Source organism: Cervus elaphus, chromosome 28 (genome assembly GCF_910594005.1).
Source record: "Cervus elaphus chromosome 28, mCerEla1.1, whole genome shotgun sequence".
Lineage (NCBI taxonomy): Eukaryota > Metazoa > Chordata > Mammalia > Artiodactyla > Cervidae > Cervus > Cervus elaphus.
Window position 1 is genome coordinate 43,789,451 of NC_057842.1, and position 20,514 is coordinate 43,809,964.

The following is a 20,514-nucleotide window of genomic DNA, read 5'->3' on the forward strand; positions in this document are numbered from 1 at the left end:
TGAAAATAATGCTGCTATGAACATTGGAGGGCTTCCCAGGTGGCTCAGGGTAAAGAATCCACCTACCAATGCAAGAGACTCAAGAAATGCAGGTTTGTTCCCTGGGTGGGGAAGATCCCCAGAGTAGGAAATGGCAGCCCACTGCAGTATTCTTGCCTGGTAAATTCCATGGACAGAGGAGCCTGGCAGGCTACAGTCCATGGGGTCTCAATGAATCAGATACAATTGACCCACTCACCCACATGAACATTGGGGTAATTTTCAAATTAGTGTTTTCTTTTTTATCTGATGTTTACCCAGGAGTGGAATTGCTGGGTCTTATGGTAGTTCTATTTTTAGTTTTTCGAGAAACCTCCATACTGTTTTCCACAGCAGCTGTACCAATTTATATCCTCACCAACAGTGTACAAGGGTTCCCTTTTCTTCACATCCTTCCCAACATTTGTTATTCGTGGTCTTTTTGACAATAGCCACTCTTAACAGGTGTGAGGTGATATCATTGTGGTTTTAATTTGTATTACTCTGATAATTAACAGTGTTGGGCATCTTTTCCTGTGCCTATTGGCCTCCTGTGTGTATGTCCTTGGGAAAATGTCTGATTAGTTTTTCTCATTTTTTAATCAGCTTGTTTGCTTTTTTGCTGTCAAGTTGTGTGAGCTTTTTATGTGTTTTTGAGATTAACCTCTTATTGGTCATTTCATTTGCAAATATTTTCTCCCTTAATCCATTCATTAAAAAAAAAAAAACACCATTATTTATTTGGCTGTGCCAGGTGTTAGTTGCAGTAAGCGGGACCTTCTATCTTCCTTGCAGTACAGGAGTACTTTTAGTTTAGCAACTCTTAGTTGTTGCATATGGGATCTAGTTCCCTCACCAGGGATCGAACCTGGGGCTCCTGCCTTAGGAGTGTTGAGTCTTAGCCACTAGACCAGTAGGGAAGTCCCTCCATTTATTTTTAATGAAATTACCAGTATGATGGGTTTATTTCTGCCATTTTGATACTTGCTTTCTATATGTCTCATGTTTTTCTCTGTTCCTCCTTTAGTGCTTTCTGTGTTAGATATTTTCTGTTGTACTGTTTAAATGCCTGAGATTCTTTTTACTTCTTAAAAATTATTGTTAGTGTTTGATATTGAAATTACAGTATGCCTCAGCTTTTCACAATGTACTTCAGATTAATACCAACTTAATTCCAGTGAAATAGGAATCTTGGTCCAATACACCTTCTCCTTCCCTTGTGCTATTATTGTCATATATATTACATTTGTATGTGTTAGAATAGTACAATTTTATAATTGTTTTAGGCAATTGTTTTTTTAATCAGCTAAGAGAAGAGAAAAATTTAATTTTTACTGTCTTACATGTTTACATATGTAGTTGCCTTTATTTATTGTTGTTGTTTGGTCTAAGTCATGTCCAGCTTTATTTATTGTTGTTGTTTGGTCTAAGTCATGTCCAGCTTTATTTATTGTTGTTGTTTGGACTAAGTCATGTCCAGCTCTTTGTGACCCCATGGACTGCAGCACGACAGGCTTCCCTGTCCTTCACCATCTCCTGGAGTTTGCTCAAATTCACGTCCATTGAGTCAGTGATACTATCTAATAACCATCTCATCCTCTGCAGCTCTCTCCTTTTGCCTTTGATCTTTCCCAGCACCAGGGTCTTTTCCAGTGAGTTGGCTCTTTGCCTCAGGTAGCCAGAGTATTAGAGCTTTAGCTTGAGCATCCTTCCAATGAAGATTCAGGATTGATGTCCTTTAGGATTGACTGGTTTGATCTCCTTGCTGTCCAGGGGACTCTCAAGAGTCTTCTCCAACACCACAGTTCAAAAGCATCAATTCTTTGGGGCTCAGCTTTCTTTATGGTCCAACTCTCACATCTGTACATGACTCCTGGAAAAACCATAGCTTTGACCATATGGACCTTTGTTGGCAAAGCGATGTCTCTGCTTTTTACTATGCTGTCTGGGTTTGTCATAGGTTTCCTTCCAAGGAGCAAGTGTCCTTTAATTTCATGGCTGCAGTTAGCATCCACAGTGATTTTGGAGCCCAAGAAAATAAAGTCTGTTACTGCTTCCACATTTTCTTCTTCTATTTGCCATTAAGTGATAGGACCAGATGCCATGATCTTTGTTTTTTGAATGTTGAGTTTTAACCCAGCCTTTTCACTCTCCTCTTTCATCTTCATCAAGAGGATCTTTAGTTCCCCTTTGCTTTCTGCCATTAGGGTGGTGTCATCTGCATATGTGAGGTTATTGGTACTTCTCCTGGCAATCTTGATTCCAACTTGTGATTCATCCAGCCTGGCATTTCACATGACGTACTCTGCATATAAGTTAACAAGATGACAATATACAGCCTTGATGTACTCCTTTCCCAATTTTGAATCAGTCTGTTGTTCCATGTAAGGTTCTAACTGTTGCTTCTTGTCCTGCATACAGATTTCTCAGGAGACAGGTGGTCTGTTATTCTCATCTCTTTAAGAATTTTCCACAGTTTGTTGTGATGACTTTAGCATAGTCAGTGAAATAAATGTTTTTCTGAAATCCCCTTGTTTTCTCTATGATCCAACAAATGTTGGTGGTTTGATCTCTGGTTCCTCTCTGCCTTTTCTAAATCCATCTTGTACATCTGGAAATTCTCGGTTCATGTATTGCTGAAGCCTAGCTTGAAAGATTTTGAGCATAACCTTACTTGCATGCTAAATGAGCGCAACCATACTGTAGTTTGAACATTCTTTGGCATTGCCCTTCTTTGATATTGAAATGAAAACTGACCTTTTCCAGTCCTGTGGCCACTGCTGAATTTTCCAAATTGGCTGACATTGAGTACAACACTTTAACAGCATCATGTTTTGGAATTTTAACTAGCTCAGCTAGAATTCCATCACCTCCACTAGCTTTGTTTGTAATAATGCGTCCTAAGGCCCACTTGACTTCACACTCCAGGATGTCTGGCTCTACTTGAGTGACCACATCATCTTGGTTTATTTGTGTCTTTGAGACCTTTTTTGTATAGTTCTTCTGTGTATTCTTCCCAGGGATTGAACCTGGGTTTCCTGTGTTGCAGGCAGATTCTTTACTGTCTGAGCCACCAGGGAAGCCCGAGTGCCTTTCCTGCTGCTCTTTATTTCTTCATGTAGATCCTAGTTACCAAGTGATATCATTTCTTTTCTGCCTGAAAGGCTTTCTTTAGTATTTCTTGTAAGGTAGATATGCTTACTATGAATTCTTAGTCTTTGTTCATCTGGGAATGTCTTACTTAATTTTTATATTTGAAGGATAGTTTTGCTGGATGTATTAGTTTTCCATTCCTGCATTAAAAATTATCATAAATTTACTACCTTAAAATACTACCTTACTAGTTTCTGTAAATCAGAGATCTGGGCATGGCTTAGCTAGGCCCTTTGTTCAGGTTTTAGAAGGCCTATAGTCAGGGATTGGCCAAGGTTTTGGTCTCATCTGAGGCTTGGGATTCTTTCCAGGCTCACAGTTGTTGACAGAATTCATTTTCTTGCAGGTTGTAGAATTTATAGCAGCCTTCCTCTTCAAGCCTAATCAGACTGTCTCTTTGATCTTAGAGGGGCTAAAGCCCTCTTTTAAGGGATTCACCTGATTTCAGTCAAACCCACCCCAAAAAATCTCCCTTTTGATGAACTCAAAGTCACAATGATTAGGGAATTTAATTCCATCCACAGAATTCCTTCTCCTTTGTCATAAAATGTAATTTAATCATCGGACTGACAGCCATAGGACTCACTCACACTAAAGAGGAGGTGTGTATACCAGGGAGTGGAAATGTTGGGGGCCATGTCAGAATTCTTTCCACCACACTAAGTACAGAATTATTTGTTCTGTGTTTGCTTCCAGCATTCTGAATGTTCCACTGCTTCCTGGTCCTCCTTGTTCCAGGGGAAAAGTCAGCTGTTAATCTTTATTAGGGGAGGTTGGGGGGATATGATGAGTCATTTTTCTTTTGTTACTTTCAAAATTCGCTGCTCGTTTTTGTCCTCCAGCGTTTTATTTACTTAGGGCTGTGCTGGGTCTTCGTTGCTGCACTCAGGCTTTTTCTAGTTGCAGAGTCGGGGCTGCTCTCTGGTTGTGGTTCTCAGGCTTCTCATTGCGGTGGCTTTTCTTGTTGTAGCGCATGGGCTCTAGCCCTGTGGGCTTCAGTAATTGTTGCACATGGGCTCAGTAGTTGTGCCACAAAGGCTTAGTTGCTCCTCCGAGGCTTGTGGGAATCTTCCTGAACCAGGGTTCGAACCCATGGCCCCTGCACTGGCAGGCGGATTCTTAACCACTAGACCACTAGGCAGTCTTGTCTTTCAGCATTTTGACCAGTACATCTGTAAGGTCTCTTGTTTCTGCTACTTGGAATTCATTGAGCTTCTTGGATGTCAGATTAAAGATTTTAGTCTAATCTGGGGAGTCTTCAGCCATTATTTATTCTTCCTTTGTCTTTTTGTGAGATTCCTATTTCACCTGTGTTGATATGCTTGATGGAGTCTCACAATAGAAAATCTGGTAGATCTGTCTTCAAATTTGTTATTCTTTTGTCTGCCAGCTCAGATCTGCTGTTGAGCCCCTTCAGTGAATTTTTCATTTCAGTTATTGTACTTTTCAGTTCCAGAATTCCAATTTGATTCTTCTTTGTAATCTCTTTTTGTTGAGTTCTCTATTTCATTGAGTCATTGTCATCATACTTCAAATTCTGTAAGTATGGTTTTCCTTTGGTTCTTTAAACGTGTTTGTGATAGCTGCTTTGAAATCCTTGTCGGCCTAGTCCAACAACTGAATTCCCTCAGAGACAGTTTCTATTGACTGTTTTTAACCCCATGTGAGTTATACTTTCTTTGCATGTATTTCTTTGCATGTTTTATCATTTTTTGTTAAACCAAGCATTTCAGATAATGTATTTTTAAGACTATTGAGTTAGATCACCTCTTATCTTTTTTCCCAGGGGAGCTTTGTTGCAGTATCTTTTTTTTTTTTTTTTTTTTTAAGGACTTGCCTGCGCTAAGTCTCTAGTCTTTGCTGTCATTGATATTTTTCTTGTATGTGCATTTTTTTTTAGCCTGGCTTCCTAGGGGGTCACTCTTGGATCAGGACAGCTTTAGTGGTCAGCCAGTGACTGGTCAGAGGTTCTACATAAACACTCTGAGCTAGTAAGGCTTCTGCCCTTTGTTAGTGAATTTGTATGTAGGTTGGGTTGGGGAATGAATTGAACATTTGTTTAGGCAAGTAACAGGTTTGTTTCAGGTTTCACTTTGTGCCAAGTCTTCTCATGTCCATATCTGTCCTATATCTCTGAAAGATTTCATATTGGGTCACAGATACATAGATAACTGTGGATCCTCACCAGGTTTTTCTGAGCCTGCATACAGCTTTGTGCAAGCAAACAGCCTTTCAGACCTCCAGGGATAAGAGAACTATCAAGGCCTGTTGTTACTATGCCATTCGCAGGATGTCTCTCCTAAATTTCTGGCAAGTCTGCTGATTTGTTTCTTGCCCCAATCAGTGTTAGAACCTTGGGCTACTGCAGTATTGTTCTTCGCCAGAGTCACTGTTGTCCGCAGCATCACTCCTGAATGTGGAACTTTTCTGCTTTCTACATTCTGCTTTTAGTCAGTCATCTTCCTGTAGCAGCAGTGCTGCTGGCTTGCACAGCTTGCCTCACACCAGTAGAACTACCATTATAGAGCTGGTGGCCTAAAACACCACAGATTTCCAGTGTTCTTACTTGACATTCAGTAGTTTTTCTTCAGTAAATGCTTTTTGATTTGTTACATGTCTTCAGCCAATTTCCAGAGTTCTGATAGGCATGTTTGTTTGTTTGTTTGTTTGTTTTCCTGAGAGGGTTAGTTTGACATGTTTGTCTAGTTTTATATTTGATTTTGGGGGTAAATGGTTTACCAAGCTCATCGCCGTACCATTTCAGCAGTTCCACCCTTATCTTTTTACATTTTTTGGCTGAAAAATAAAAAGCACAACCTGAAAGTTGAGAATCATGTTTTATTCAGCAGACCTGCTGAAGACATAAGCCTGGGAGGCAAACTCGGATAGCTCTGAGGTACTGTTCTAAAGCAGCAAGGGAAATACATAGGAGTTTCTGCAACAAATACCAGGTGCTTGAAACATCAAAAGATTACTGTTAATTAAAGAAAAACAGACATCAAATTAATGAATTTAGTGCTTTCTATGATGGGAAGTTGCAAGAGTCTGGGCTCAATGAAATCATGTCTTTGATATGCACCTTAACTGTCTAGGACCAGTATCCTGTTCTGTCCTGAACACCCTCAGGGTGCACAGTGGGGAGGGGGCAGCTTCAGTGACTAATGGCTTGAAGGACTCAGTGTCCTTTGTTTCTGATACGGCAGGAGACATTTTTAGTCCCCACTCATTATTACAGGTTTTTCCCCCTTAGTTTGGCATTTTAATTTTTATTTTTTATTGTAATATAGTTGATTTACAGTGTTGTATTAGTTCACATTATGTTTCAATGTTAATCTATGGGTGCTCAGAAGCACTTTTTGTTGTTGTTCAGTCACTCAGTCGTGTCCGACTCTTTGCGACCCCAGGGACTGCAGCACGACAGGCTTCCCTGTCCACCAGCTCCTGGAGCTTGCTCAAACTCATGTCCAGTGAGTTGGTGATGCCATCCAACCATCTCATCCTCTGTTGTCCCCTTATCCTCCTGCCATCAATCTTTCCCAGCATCAGGGTCTTGTCTTTTCTTTTTTGAATTTATTTATTTTTTAATTGAAGGATAATTGCTTTACAGAATTTTGTTCTTTTCTGTCAAACCTCAGCATGAATCAGCCACAGGTATATGTATATCCCCTCCCTTTTGAACCTCCCTCCCGTCTCCCTCCCTATCCCACCCCTCTAGGTTGATACAGATCCCCTGATTGAGTTTCCTGAGCCATACACCAAATTCTCATTGTCTATCTGTTTTACATACGGTAATGTAAGTTTCCATATTACTCTCTCCATCCATCTCACCCTCTCCTCCCCTCTCCCCATGTCCATAAGTCTGTTCTCTATGTCTGTTTCTCCATTGCTGCCCTGCAAATAAATTCTTTGGTACCATCTTTCTAGGTGCCATACGTATGTGTTAGTATACGATATTTATCTTTCTTTTTCTGACTTACTTCACTCTGTATAATAGGCTCTAGGTTCATCCAGTTCATTAGAACTGACTCAGATGTGTTCCTTTTTATGGCTGAGTAATATTCCATTGTGTCTATGTACCACAATTTCTTTATCCTTTTATCTGTTGAACTATGAACTATTGTAAATAGTTCAGCATTAGGGTCTTTTCCAATGAGTCAGTTCTTTGCATCAGGTAGCCAAAATATTGGAGCTTCAGCCTCAGTATCAGTCCTTCCAGTGAATATTCAGGATTGATTTCCTTTTGGGTTGACTGGTTTGATCCTGTTACAGTCCAAGGCACTCTCAAGAGTCTTCTCTAACACCACAGTTCAAAAGCATCAATTCTTCAGCATTCAGCCTTCTTTATGGTCCAGTTCTCCCACCCATACATGACTGCAAAACATCATAGCTTTGACTAGACAGACCTTTGTTGGCAAAGTAATGTTTCTGCTTTTTAATATGCTGTCTAGGTTTATCATAGCTTTTCTTCCAAGGAGCAAGCATTTTTTAATTTCATGGCTGCAGTCACCATCTGCAGTGATTCTGGAGCCCAAGAAAATAAAGTCTGTCACGGTTTGCATTGTTTCACCATCTATTTTCCAGGAAGTGATGGGTTCAAATGCCGTGATCTTTGTTTTTTGCATGTTGAATTTTAAGCCAGCTTTCACTCTCCTCTTTCACCTTCATCAGGAGGCTCTTTAGTTCCTCTTCGCTTTCTGGCATAAGGGTGGTGTTATCTGCATGTGTGAGGTTATTGATATTTCTCCCAGCAATCTTGATTCCAGCTTGTGCTTCTTCCAGCCCAGCATTTCATATGATATACTCTGCATAGAAGTTAAATAAGCAGGGTGACAATATAGCAGTCCGTTGTTCTATGTCCAGTTCTAACTGTTGCTTCTTGACCTGCATACAGGTTTCACAGGAGGCAGGCAAGGTGGTCTGGCATTCCCATCTCTTGAAGAACTTTCCACAGTTTGTTGTGATCCACACAACGGACTGCTAGGCTTTGGCATAGTCAGTGAAGCAGAAGTAGATGTTTTTCTGGAATTCTCTTGCTTTTTCTGTGATCCAGCAGATGTTGGCAATTTGATCTCTGGTTCCTTTGCCTTTTCTAAATCCACCTTGAACATCTGGAAGTTCTCAGTTCACATACTGTTGAAGCCTAGCTTGGAGAATTTTGAGCATTACTTTGCTAGCATGTGAAATGAAGCACTTTTTTGCAATGCTTAAATATTTTTAAAAGCCTCTTAACCAGGTATTACTTAGCTCCTTGCACAGTACTTGGCCCTTAAACAACATGGGTTTGAACTGCATGGGTCCTCTTATTTATGGACTTTTTTTAGTAGTAAATACTACAGGACTACACAATCCGTGGTCAGTTGAATCTGTGGATGCAGAACTGCAAATATGGAGGAACCATGTATATAGAGGACCAGCTATAAATTATACTTGGATTTTCAACTCTCAGGAGGGTCGGTGTCCCTAACCTACAGCATCGTTCAAGGGTCAATCATGTATTAGAATGACATATCTGCAAATGAGCATGTACCACTGTTCTTTTTCTTTTTTTTGGTATGGATACGGTATGGATACTTCCTATGAGCCTGCCATGCACACTTAATACATTCATCTTTGTATGTTTTTATGTCTGTTTCGTTTCTATCCTGATTACTTTAGTGTGGGTTTCCACTCTTTCATCTAAACAGTAATAAGTCTACAATGAATTATAATTGATAAAGGTTTTAAGTCTTGGAAGACTACTTTGCTCTCTTCTATCCAACCCCCCAGTTTTATGCTGCAAATATCTCTTAAGGAGGATTTTTTTTTTCAGATCTCTGTAATCCATATGTGCCTGATAATGCATACCTAGGAGTTTAGAATACACTTACTGAAAAGGGCTTCTTTTATTTATATTTATTATGTTTACTTTTGGCTATGCTAGGTCTTCATAGTTGTGCAGGTTTTCTCTAGTTGCAGTGAGCAGGGGCTTCGTTTTGGTGCATGGGCTCCTCATTGCTGTGGCTTCTCTTACTGTGGAGCATGGGCTTCAGGGTGCCCAGGCTTCAGTAGTCGTGGTGCAAGGGCTTACTTGCCTTGTGGCACGTGCAGTCTTCCTGGATAAGGGATCAAACCCTTATCCCTTGCATTGCCAGGTGGATTCTCAACCACCAGACGACCAGGGAAGTCCAGAGCTTCTTAACTAGTATTCTTTCACTGATTTCTACATTGTGGTTTTATTTTTGGTGACTTTGCATCCCATTTCCATTGTTCTCATAGTGTCAGTTCCAAATCCTTGAGGATGTAAAATATTGCCCGTATCTGTCCTGACTAAACTAGAATCACTGGGGATCATACAGATTCCTAAGGACCCAGTATTCTGTTTCACCTTTAATAAGTCTAGGGCAGTGCTTCTTGACCATGGTTGTATCTTAGAATCACCTAAAAATACTGATGTTTGGAGTTCAACCCATACTAATTTGAATGAGATTCTCTAGATGAGGACACTTAAGAGTGTGGGGATGGGAGTGTGTTTAAAACCTCTTGAAGTGATTCTTACAATTAGGCAAGTTGGAAAGAGATGGAAAATAGTTTTGCACTTTAAAAATTGTTCAGAATAGGTCTTATGCTATTAATAGGTAGTTTTCTTTCAGCAGAAGCTTGTAGGATTATGTAAGTGTTCAAGAACTATTAAGAACAAATTTTCCTTTACAGTAGAATTATTACTGCACAGTCATTAAAGGTTGCTCATTGAAGATCTTGCTTGAGCTCACAAATAAATCTTGTCATTCACAAATGAAGAATATGGACAAAGTAGAAGACATACATAAAATTACTTGGTTTATACATTAAGCTAGTCTCGATAATGTCTTCTCGGACTGTTTCAGAAGTTATACCATAAAGGATACTTCTTCTAAAATAACAGGAAACTGTATCACTGGAAGGCCACGTCCTTATTTAAAAAAAAGAAACTAAACACAATACCTTGGCTTAATGACAATCTACATTTCAAAGGTTCTCCAGACTAAAAGCTTATTCTTTGCTTAAATGACTTCTCCCAAGCCATATTTAGAGTTCATCTAGGTTATAAACCATATCTCCAGTTATTCATGCTGTTCCAGATTGGGTAAAACAAGTATCAAAAGTACTGAAGGACGAGGTAATAGCTTAAGCACTTCTCAGCTTATCCTTTATCTCTAGATGTAGATATTTGAAGAAATACAGCCTTTTAATGAGAACTGAAGTGAGGCATCCATTTACATCTCTTAGGATTGGTTGAATAGAGTATGGCCTATTGAGTATACTTTTGATGTCGTTGCCAGTCTCTTTTTTCAAATGTACACATGACACTATCTGAAGAAATGCTAGAAACACCTAGTAAACATTTTTCGAATATCTATTGTTAAGCTATATTCAGGTGACCACATTTTGAGGCTTGGTTTTCTGCTTGGCTATCAGTGATAATCAGGTTACATATCGGGTATCTGTGAGCTGCTGACTTTGATAGGTCAGCCTGTGTAAGTGTGTAAGACCTAGCTTTTTGGAGACCAGTAATGTGGCCATTTCCTCTGTTTGAACGTGAAGGGAGCACTTGTTTTAGAGCTCTGTACCATGGTTTTGAAATCTGTTCTGTAGTGTATAATGTCCATTTGAATTCCTGATAGTTTTACCTTATGTAGTTAGTAATACCTTGTGGGAAATGACTAGTAGTTTCTCTTTTATATAAGTAGCAGTTTAAGAGTATCAGGTATATAGGCATCTCTCATAACATTTTATCCCTTTGGAGTTTTGTTTTTTGGTATGTTATTAGGAAAAGTAAAGAGCAACAGAATAATTTTGAACAGGGTTATGTGTGTTAGTATGTGTTAGTCACTCAGTCGTGTCTGACTCTGTGACTCCACGGACTGTAGCCCGCCAGACTCCTCTGTGGAATTCTCCAGACAAGAATACTGGAGTGGGTAGTCATTCCCTTCTCCAGGGGATCTTCCTGACTGAGGGATTGAACCCAGGTCTCCTGCATTGCAGGTGGATTCTTTACCTTCTGAGCCACCAGGGAAGCCCTGAATAGGGTTACTCTTGTTCTTTTCTAGTTTTCCAAACGTCCCAGGTTTCTTATATAATGACTAGTCCATCACCTTTTCATAAGCTACACAGAAGCTTTAGAATTGCCCTGAATTTTGCATAGGATAAGTAACAAACATCTATGACTTCATTCTAGCCAAGTAGACTATAAATCTTAATTTTTCTGAATGAACAAATTGCAAACATGTGCTTACACATCTGTGTGTTCACACCACACTCTATTTGGCAGAATGGGGTTTTCCTGCAGTAAGCCACTCTCTGTCCTAATGGTTAAAGTCAGGCAGATAACTTCCCCTAAAAGTGAATTCTCTTAAGAATTCATTCTGTGCTTTGCCAATTCCATAGGTTTTAAATTTAGCTGGGTAAATTCCAAATGGCACTAAATTTTATTATGAAAGGTAAGTGCAAGGAAAAAAAAAAAAAACCCTCAATATAAGAGGAAAAAAAGTAACTTTACATGAGAGAGATCTAACTGACCTCCCCTTCACCAAATGAGCGAACAGCAGGACAAGCTGACATCATGTTCTTTCTGATGTGGGGTACTGAGAAGGCTTCAGTATTCCTGCCAATAGGAACATTCCTGACAAGGATGAACGACATGGAACTGGTCATGAGGAAAAGGACAAACTCAGGGATATAATATCTCTCAAATATCTGGCCTGCACTCTTTTAAATTGTCACTGTCTTAAATGGCGAAAGGGCAGGAGGATTGCTCTAGATTGAAGAAGACTTAAAGAGATAACAAGGCATATATAGTATAAATAAGCTACAGGGATATATTGTATAGCACAAGGAATATAGCCAGTATTTTATAATGACTTTAAATGGGGTATAATATCTAAAAAATCTTGAATCACTATGTTGTACATAGTTATAGTTAAAACTGTTACAGTTAGGGCTTTCCAGGTGGCTCAGTGGTAAAGAATCCACCTGCAATGCAGGAGACACAGGAGATGTAGGTTCGATCCCTGGGTTGGGAAGATCCCCTGGAGAAGGAAATGGCAACCTTGTTTAGTATTCTTGCCTGGGGAATCCCATGGACAGAGCAACCTGGTGTGCTATATTCCCTGGCGTTGCGAATGAGTTGGACACGACTTAGTGATTGAGCACACACATATGAGTTGGACACGACTTAGTGATTGAGCACACACACATAGTTACAGTTAAAACACAGTTAAAACTGTGTTACAGTTTTCCCCAAAAGTATTATTAAATAGTGGTGACATTTAACTAGGATTTGGCTTATAATGTTTAACAGAAACGTATTTTGAATGTAGAATAAAATAGTTTTTATAGACTTTATAGATTCCAAGCAGCCAATTTAACTTTTTGGGGGGCAAATGATTATAATTCTCTGCTTTTTAAATGTTAGTTTGGGCCACAGCCCTGACATAGGTTTAAATTATTTTTAATTTGCAATTTCTTATATATATGACAATGGTTAATGTAAATGTTTATAGGTACCTCTGTCTTTGCTTTGCCAGACATTCATAACTCCATGAGTGGAATTGAAAAGTCTAAAATAGACCAAGGTTACTCAAACTCACTTTGAGCGTTCACTAATATCACATACCTACACAAATAGCTGCCAGGTGTGGCTTAGTTTATGGTTTTTGCCTAATGATTGGCTTTAGTTTTGCCTGTCTGAGGTCAGTGTTCCTTAAATGCTGTTATTTCATACAAATGTCTGAGTTTGACACTTTCACCTGTTAGGTAAAATGACCTATAGATGGAGGAGAATAGTAGTTTCTAGTTTATGCTCAGCTTGAGAAACTAGAGCAACTTTTTTAAAAATAAGATTTGAATGTAAGGATGAGAAAATACTAAATCTTGCCTTTTAAGTTTCAAAAGTTTTAGTCATCTTCACATTGTTAAGTCTGATTTACGTTTAATTTCAGAATTCAGCCTTATTTCTCTCTGGATAAATCAGAAGCATTTTAAATGATATCCAAAAGAAAAACTTTAAAGAATTTTTGCTGTAATTTGCCTCAGCCTGTCTCTTTCCCATACTCTTCAAGCAGATAAAACTAACAAGAACCAGCCCTTTTTCTTTCTAAGGGATAATTGACATATTAGTTTCAGGTGTACACCATAATGATTTTATATTTGTATACATTGTAAAAGTAAGTCTAGTTAATATCTAGCATCATACATGGTTACTAAAAATGAATAAATAATGCTCTTGTGTGTAACAAGGATGAGCCAGCTTTCCATGCTGCTCTTTGGTGTGTATGTGGCTAATCTGTTGAGTTCATAATAACTTCTCTGTTTTTTTTTTTTAAAGATATATTCCTGTTCAGAGATGTCTATTAACTCCTGGTGCCACAGGGAGATACGTTAGCCAGATATTCGGGCTTTCAGTTTTATTTCCCACCATCTCCTATGGTTTAGCATGTTCAAGAATTACTTCCTGAATACACTGTTTTCTTCTCTGCATGTAGTTCATGGTATTTTCATCATTCTCAACTGTCTTCCTGTAGTATGACTGACTCCATACATTAAAAGAATACTGACCAAATCAATTATCAGTTCCTTTATGCTTTTAAAAAAAAATTATACAAATGGTATCATACAGATGCTGTTCTGAAACTTCCTATACTTAACACATCTCAGGGAAGCTTCCTGGTCAGTCTTTGGCCGAGTTACATTTTGTAAAAGTGTATAATATTTCATTTTATATTTGTAGCAGTTTAATAAGATTTTCAGTTTCTGGGATTTTTTTTTTTTTTTTTTTTTTTTGCTATTATATACATGATGTTCAAGTGAATTTCTATGCACTGATACCTTTTTGCATATGTGGAAATATTCATAGGATAATTCTTGGTTGAATCGTTGGCTCAAAAGATAATATGCATTTAAAAGAGTGATGGATGTCACCAAAACGCCCTTCTTTAAGGTTGTTTTCACTGTTAGCAGTAAGTTTTTTAGATGCCTATCTATCTTCACCATCACTGGATATTAAAATTGAATACCTGCCTGTCTGATAAATGAAAATGGGATCTTACTGTTTTGACTGTCATTTCTTGTGTGAGTGAAGCTGAACATTATTGACATAGTTTCTCTGTCAATTTACTCATCTTTATCTTTTACTAGTTTTTAAGTTCTTTACATTTTAATGAGATTATCTCTTTGTTTTATATTGCACATATTTGTCTACAGTTTGTGGTCTTTCAACTTTGTTTTTGTTGATGATGTACAGTATTTTTATACTATTTGCTTATAATCAAATATAAGCTCCATAAGGACCAAGACTGCATCTTACTCATCATTATATTCCCCATCTTATCTAGCACTATGCCCTTTTGTAGATGTTCTTAAACTGTAATAATAGTTGAATCCTTCCAAAACTGTAGGAGAAAAACATTACTCTTACTCTTTTCTCTTTAGAAAACCAAAATACAATATTTTATAAGGGTTAAATAAGTTGAAAGTTACCAATCATGAGTGTTTGTAATTAAAAGTGATAGTTCAGTGGCTTAAACAAAAAAACCTCGGCATCTTTTATTTGTATGCTGATCAATTTGAATTGAAAGTCCTTGTGATGATCAAGGAGAAGTTAACAGGCACACTCTAAATGTAGTAGGCAAATAACAAAATTACTTGATATGACTTTGTCAAAACTCTAAAGCAGTCTTCATATAAAGAAAAATAGCCAGCTGAGAAAACTGTGACATTTTCTTAAACTAACCATGATCCTTTTTTAATATATAATCTTCAATCTATTACCTAGTCATAGAAAGGAGTGGACTTTTTCTTCTTCCTACTACCCATCTATTAAAGTGAATCAGATATAATCATGATTGTGTCAAAAGTTCAAAAGGGAAAATGGAGGTAAAATGAGCTGAATTGGCATTCTTCCCTCAACATTGTACCTGTAAGCTTGATATGTTGTTTCAGAGATTAACTTTATAGACTTCCGTACCCAGAAGTATGAAAATTCATAGGGAACTCTTTTCACAAGCTTGATCTTAACATACTGAATAAAGAGAGCAGCTAATCCCTTTTGTAAGGTAATTTGAGAGGAGGGAATTCAAAATGTAAAATCTCACCTGCAGAAAACACTCTATTCTGTAAAGGCCTTTCTATCTTTAGACACTTACAAAGACTTAATATTTTAGTGTGGAAGGGTGAACTTGGTTAAAAAGCCAATGGGTGAAATTAGAGAGAAATAATCCAGTGCTTTCTTTCTGGGAATTACCATCGTGCTCTCCAGGGGACCTAATTTTATTCCCTGTGGGTAATAAAAATACCCCTCTTGTACAGCAAGCCAGCATCTCTAAATATAAGCTTGACTTTTAGTATAATAAGAGTCTTGTTAGGTGCAATTTTGCTCTTAGTCATTAATACAATGAACAAATGTTGTGGTTACCTGGGAAAGAAAATTCAAGTGCTTTTAAACCTCTTGTGAGATTTGGTTTCATGCTTGAAATCTATACAGTGTTAGGCCCAATAGCATCTGTAGAAGATTCCAAGCTATAAGGTGTACAACATAGAGAAGTTAATACATGTTGGAAAAAATTGAAACCACTACAAAACAGGTTTAAGGTCCTGAATAAAAAGCTTTTCTTTTACTAAATGACACTTACTAGGGCATTAAGTTTAACAAGTGATTGGAATTTTCTTAAGGGGAATTTTACATGATGATGATGATGTCTCTGTAAAGAAGTCAATCTTTCCTTCCGGTGGCACTTTTTCTTTTCAGCTTTAATAGAGTTTGCGGTTCTACAAGTGCAAAGACCGCTTAAAGAACAAAATATAATCTGAGAGTATATAGTATTAAATAACATTTTCAGTATATTATGGCATTAATTATGTTAGGTTATTTGCACCAACTTTTGTGATATGTGCAATTAAAATCTATTCTTGATTCTTTAAGTTTAGAATTTGACAGAAGTGGTCTTTCTTGTAAAGAACAGTCTTCCATTCTGATGTACCCTAAAGTACTGGGCATTATGTTTTCAGTTCCTAAAGTTGCCCTCAGTCTGAAAGCTCTGGACCTTATGTGTATGACTCCTGATTTCCTGTTGACAGTAAGAGCACATTGCACTCTTGCCCTGCTGTTTTTTGGCTTTTTTAAGAAGACCATTAAGAGTAATCGTCCTTTATTCTTTCCTTTCATTATGAAACTTCTAGTCATAATAACGAAATATTTTGTATTTCATTTCAAGCTAGTAAAGCTCTGTTTCCCCCATAAGCATTGTATACTAAACTGTATAGCAATCAGAGCTGGCTTCATCTCACTCCTGTGACATTTTTGCCACTTACTGAAAATAGAAAAAATGACCTGTATTTATGTAACTGACCTCAGGAAGAATGACATCCAAAAGCGTATGTACAAATGTGCATTTAAAAAATTGTATTCTGGTATATGTAACATACTTTTTAACAGCTAAGCTTTATTAAAGGTAAAATGTCATCTTAATAACTTTTATGATTTTCTTAAGGTAACTGGGCTTGTCATTTTATCACTTTGACAATAGATTCTGCCCTACCCCCACCTGTTTGAAATCCCTGTAACATGCTTCAGTTTAGGAGTGATTTTTTTTTTTTGTTTCAGACAAATCTGCCTATTTTCAAGCTGAAGGAATCTACCGTTAGAAGAAGATACAGTGACTTTGAATGGCTGCGAAGTGAACTAGAAAGAGAGAGCAAGGTAAGAATTATTTGTAATGTTACTTTAAAGCAAAACATTCCAAATTTTAATGTTTAAGACCTCTCAGGAAAATAATCTTGAATAAAATGAGTAAAAGCAATTTTTTTTCCCCAAATAGTTCAGTTTCATTTTATTTCCTAGGAGAAGGGGAAGTGTGTAGCTTTTCCTTAGAACTCTTCCTTCTCTTGTCTTCTTCAGTGGCCCACGGAGGCCTTTGCTGACTCACACGTACATGACACTTCTTAGAACTTTCTTGCTATTGCTTCCGTCCTTTTTCTCGTCTTCCTGTTTACTTTCTCCTCCCACCCTTGCTAAGTTTCTCTTCTCGGTACATCTCCTATTGCATTGTATTTGCAGGTTTAATATCATAAACCAGTACTTACCTTAATGTGTATGATAGGTGCTAGTAATCGTCAGATTCACTTTTTAAATGACGGCCATGATCTACCTTTAGGTTGCTACCTGCGGTTTTAGAACACTGTTACATATCCTGGTAAGAACTGTCTTCTCTTAGAAGAAAATTTGGTGGCTTTGGCTGCAAAATAGAGAAAACAAAGTCTCATTCCAATGTCTCTTATTTCAGCCCTATGTCAGAATGACATACATAGCATGGAGTCTTGCAAAGTACCCTCAGAATGATGAAAAGTACACTCAAAGACTAGCTTGTGCTTCCTTCTGAAGCATACTAAGATAGAAAAAGAAGGAAATCTTTCTTAACCAGATAAATGTGGCTGGATTTATAAATGTGGCAAGAGCAACATATACAAGTCATAGCATTACATCAAAAATGGAAAAATAGTTTTACTCTAAAGAATATCCAAGTATAAAATATTTCCAAGTAAAACTGAAAGTATAAGGCCCATGTAAAGAAAACCTTAAAACTTCGTTGAAAGGCAAAAAGAAGACCTTACAAACAAATACTACATTCCTGGTTTGGAATATTCACTTCTGAAGATTCATTTATAAATATTTGAAAGTTCATTCTATATGTTATGTGAGTTGCAGATAGAGCTGTGAACAAATGAAGGTCCCCATTTTCTGGCACTTTGTTAAAGGGTAAGTCAGGGTGGTGGTGAAAAGGAAACCAGCAAAAAATAGTAAGATTATATAATATGTCAGATGGTAATATGCTCTAAAAAAAATCTAAGGAAAATAGAGAGTGCTAGTCTCATATAGAATGGCCAAGGGAAAGGCTCACTTAGAGCTGGCATTTTAGCAGTAGGCCCAACAGAAATAAGGCACTCTCTCCTAACTTACTTATAAATTTGCGAAATTCCAATAGAAATCTTAATGGAGTTCTTTATAAGCCTGCAGATAAGAGTTTTAGAATCAAAGAAAGTGCAAGAATAGCCAAAAATTATTTTTACCAGTGATTTAGCACCTGCAGATATCAGCATATGTTAAAGCTATAGTAATTAAAGCAGTATAGTATTGCTTTGTTGTTGTTGTTCAGTCACCAAGTCATGTCTGACTCTCTGCAGCCCCACAAACTGCAGCACGCCAGACTTCCCTGTCCTTCACTATCTCCCTAAATTTGCCCAGACTCATGTCCATTGAGTCAGTGATGCCATCCAACCATCTCATCCTCTGTCGCTTTCTTCTCTTGGCCCTGTCTTTCCCAGCATCAGGGTCTTTTCCAATGAGTTGGCTCTTCGCATCAGGTAGCCAAAGTATTGGAGCTTCAGCTTTGATATCAGTCCTTCCAGTGAATATTCAGGGTTGATTTCCTTTAGAATTGACTGGTTGGATCTCCTTGCTGTCCAGGGGACTCTCAAGAGTCTTCTCCAGCACCACGATTTGAAAGCATCAATTCTTCAGCATTCAGCCTTCTTTATAGTCCAGCTCTCACATCCATACATGACTACTGGAAAAACCATAGCTTTGACTATACAGACCTTTGTTGGCAAAGTATTGCTTTAGGGATGAGCAAATAGACTTGCAGAATGTCAGAGAATTTAGAAGCTGACCATGTGTTTATTGGAAATTTAGTTCATAACAAAAATAACTTTGTCAACTAGTATAGAAAGGAATTTATATTCAGCAAATGGGGTTGAAACATGTGGTTATTTGGGAATAAAGATTTATAATTTGCTGTATATAAATTACAGATGGTTTGAAGATCTAAATGTACAAAACAAGTTAGGAAAGTTTTAAGTTACAAAGAAGAAATTTTTTATGACCATAGGGAGAAGTGTCTTTTCTCCCCCCACCTTTATTTGAGATATAACTGACAAATAACATTGTATAAGTTTAAGTTGTATAACATGATGATTTGATATATGTATATCTTATGAAATGATTACCATAGTAAGGTTAGTTAATACATCTATCACGTCACATAGAAGCCTTTGTTTTGTTGGTGGTGGCGGTAACATTCAAACTCTGTTTCTGTTAGCAACTTTTAAGACTATAATACAATCTTGTTAACTGTAGTTACAATGCTATACATTAACGCTCCAGAAGACCCCCTGGAGAAAGGCATGACAGCCCACTCCAGTATTCTTGCCTGGAGAATCCCATGGACAGAGGAACCTTGTGGGCTACAGTCCATGGGGTCACAGAGTTGGACGTGACTGAAACGACTTAGCACAGCACCGCACGCAGATCTCCAGAACTTACTCATTCTTTAACTGAAAGTTTGTACCATTCAACCAATATCTCCCTATTTCCCCTACCCCCCACCCCTGAAAACCACTAATCTATTAATACTACTCTCTGTTTCTATGAGTTCAGCTCTTCTAGATTCCACACAAAGGTGGGATCATACAGTATTTGTCTTTTTCTGTCTGATTTAGGACAAGAAGTATCTTTTTGTTGTTGTTTTGTATTTACCTTCCTGTTTGCTTTTTTTTTCTTCTTTTATTTATATTAGTTGGAGGCTAACTACTTTACAGTATTGTAGTGGTTTTTGCCATACATTGATAGGAATCAGCCATGGATTTACATGTGTTCCCCATCCTGAACCCCCCCTCCCACCTCCCTCCCCATCCCATCTCTCTGGGTCTTCCCAGTGCACCAGCCCTGAGCACTTATCTCATGCATCCAACCTGGACTGGCGATCTGTTTCACAATTGATAATATACATGTTTCAATGCTATTCTCTCAAATCATCCCACCCTCGCCTTCTCCCATGGAGTACAAAAGTCTGTTCTATACATCTGTGACTCTTTTTCTATCTTGCATATAGGGTTATCGTTACCATCTTTCTAAATTCCATATATATGCGTTAGTATACTGTGTTGGTGTTTTTCTTTCTGGCTTACTTCACTCTGTATAATAAGTCCAGTTTTATCCATCTCATTAGAACGGATTCAAATGTATTCTTTTTAATGGCTGAGTAATATTCCATTGCATATATGTACCACAGCTTTCTTATCCATTCATCTGCTGATGGGCATCTAGGTTGCTTCCATGTCCTGGCTGTTATAAACAGTGCTGCAGTGAACATTGGGGTACCCATGTCTTTTTCAGTTCTGGTTTCCTCATTGTGTATGCCCAGGAGTGGGATTGCTGGGTCATACAGCAGTTCTATTTCCAGTTTTTTTAAGGAATCTCCACACTGTTCTCCATAGTGGCTGTATTAGTTTGCATTCCCACCAACAGTGTAAGAGGGTTCCCTTTTCTCCATACCC

General features: G+C 37.9%; 1 protein-coding gene across 1 annotated transcript in view; it reads left to right on the top strand.

Moving 5' to 3' along the window:
- The window catches only part of SNX3 (sorting nexin 3), a 45,112-nt gene that overhangs the window by 15,337 nt on the left and 9,261 nt on the right, over positions 1–20,514 (top strand). Inside the window, exon 2 of the mRNA XM_043890458.1 lies at positions 16,787–16,882. Within this exon, the coding sequence (XP_043746393.1) occupies positions 16,787–16,882 (96 nt within the window). The remainder of the gene's footprint in view (positions 1–16,786; positions 16,883–20,514) is intronic.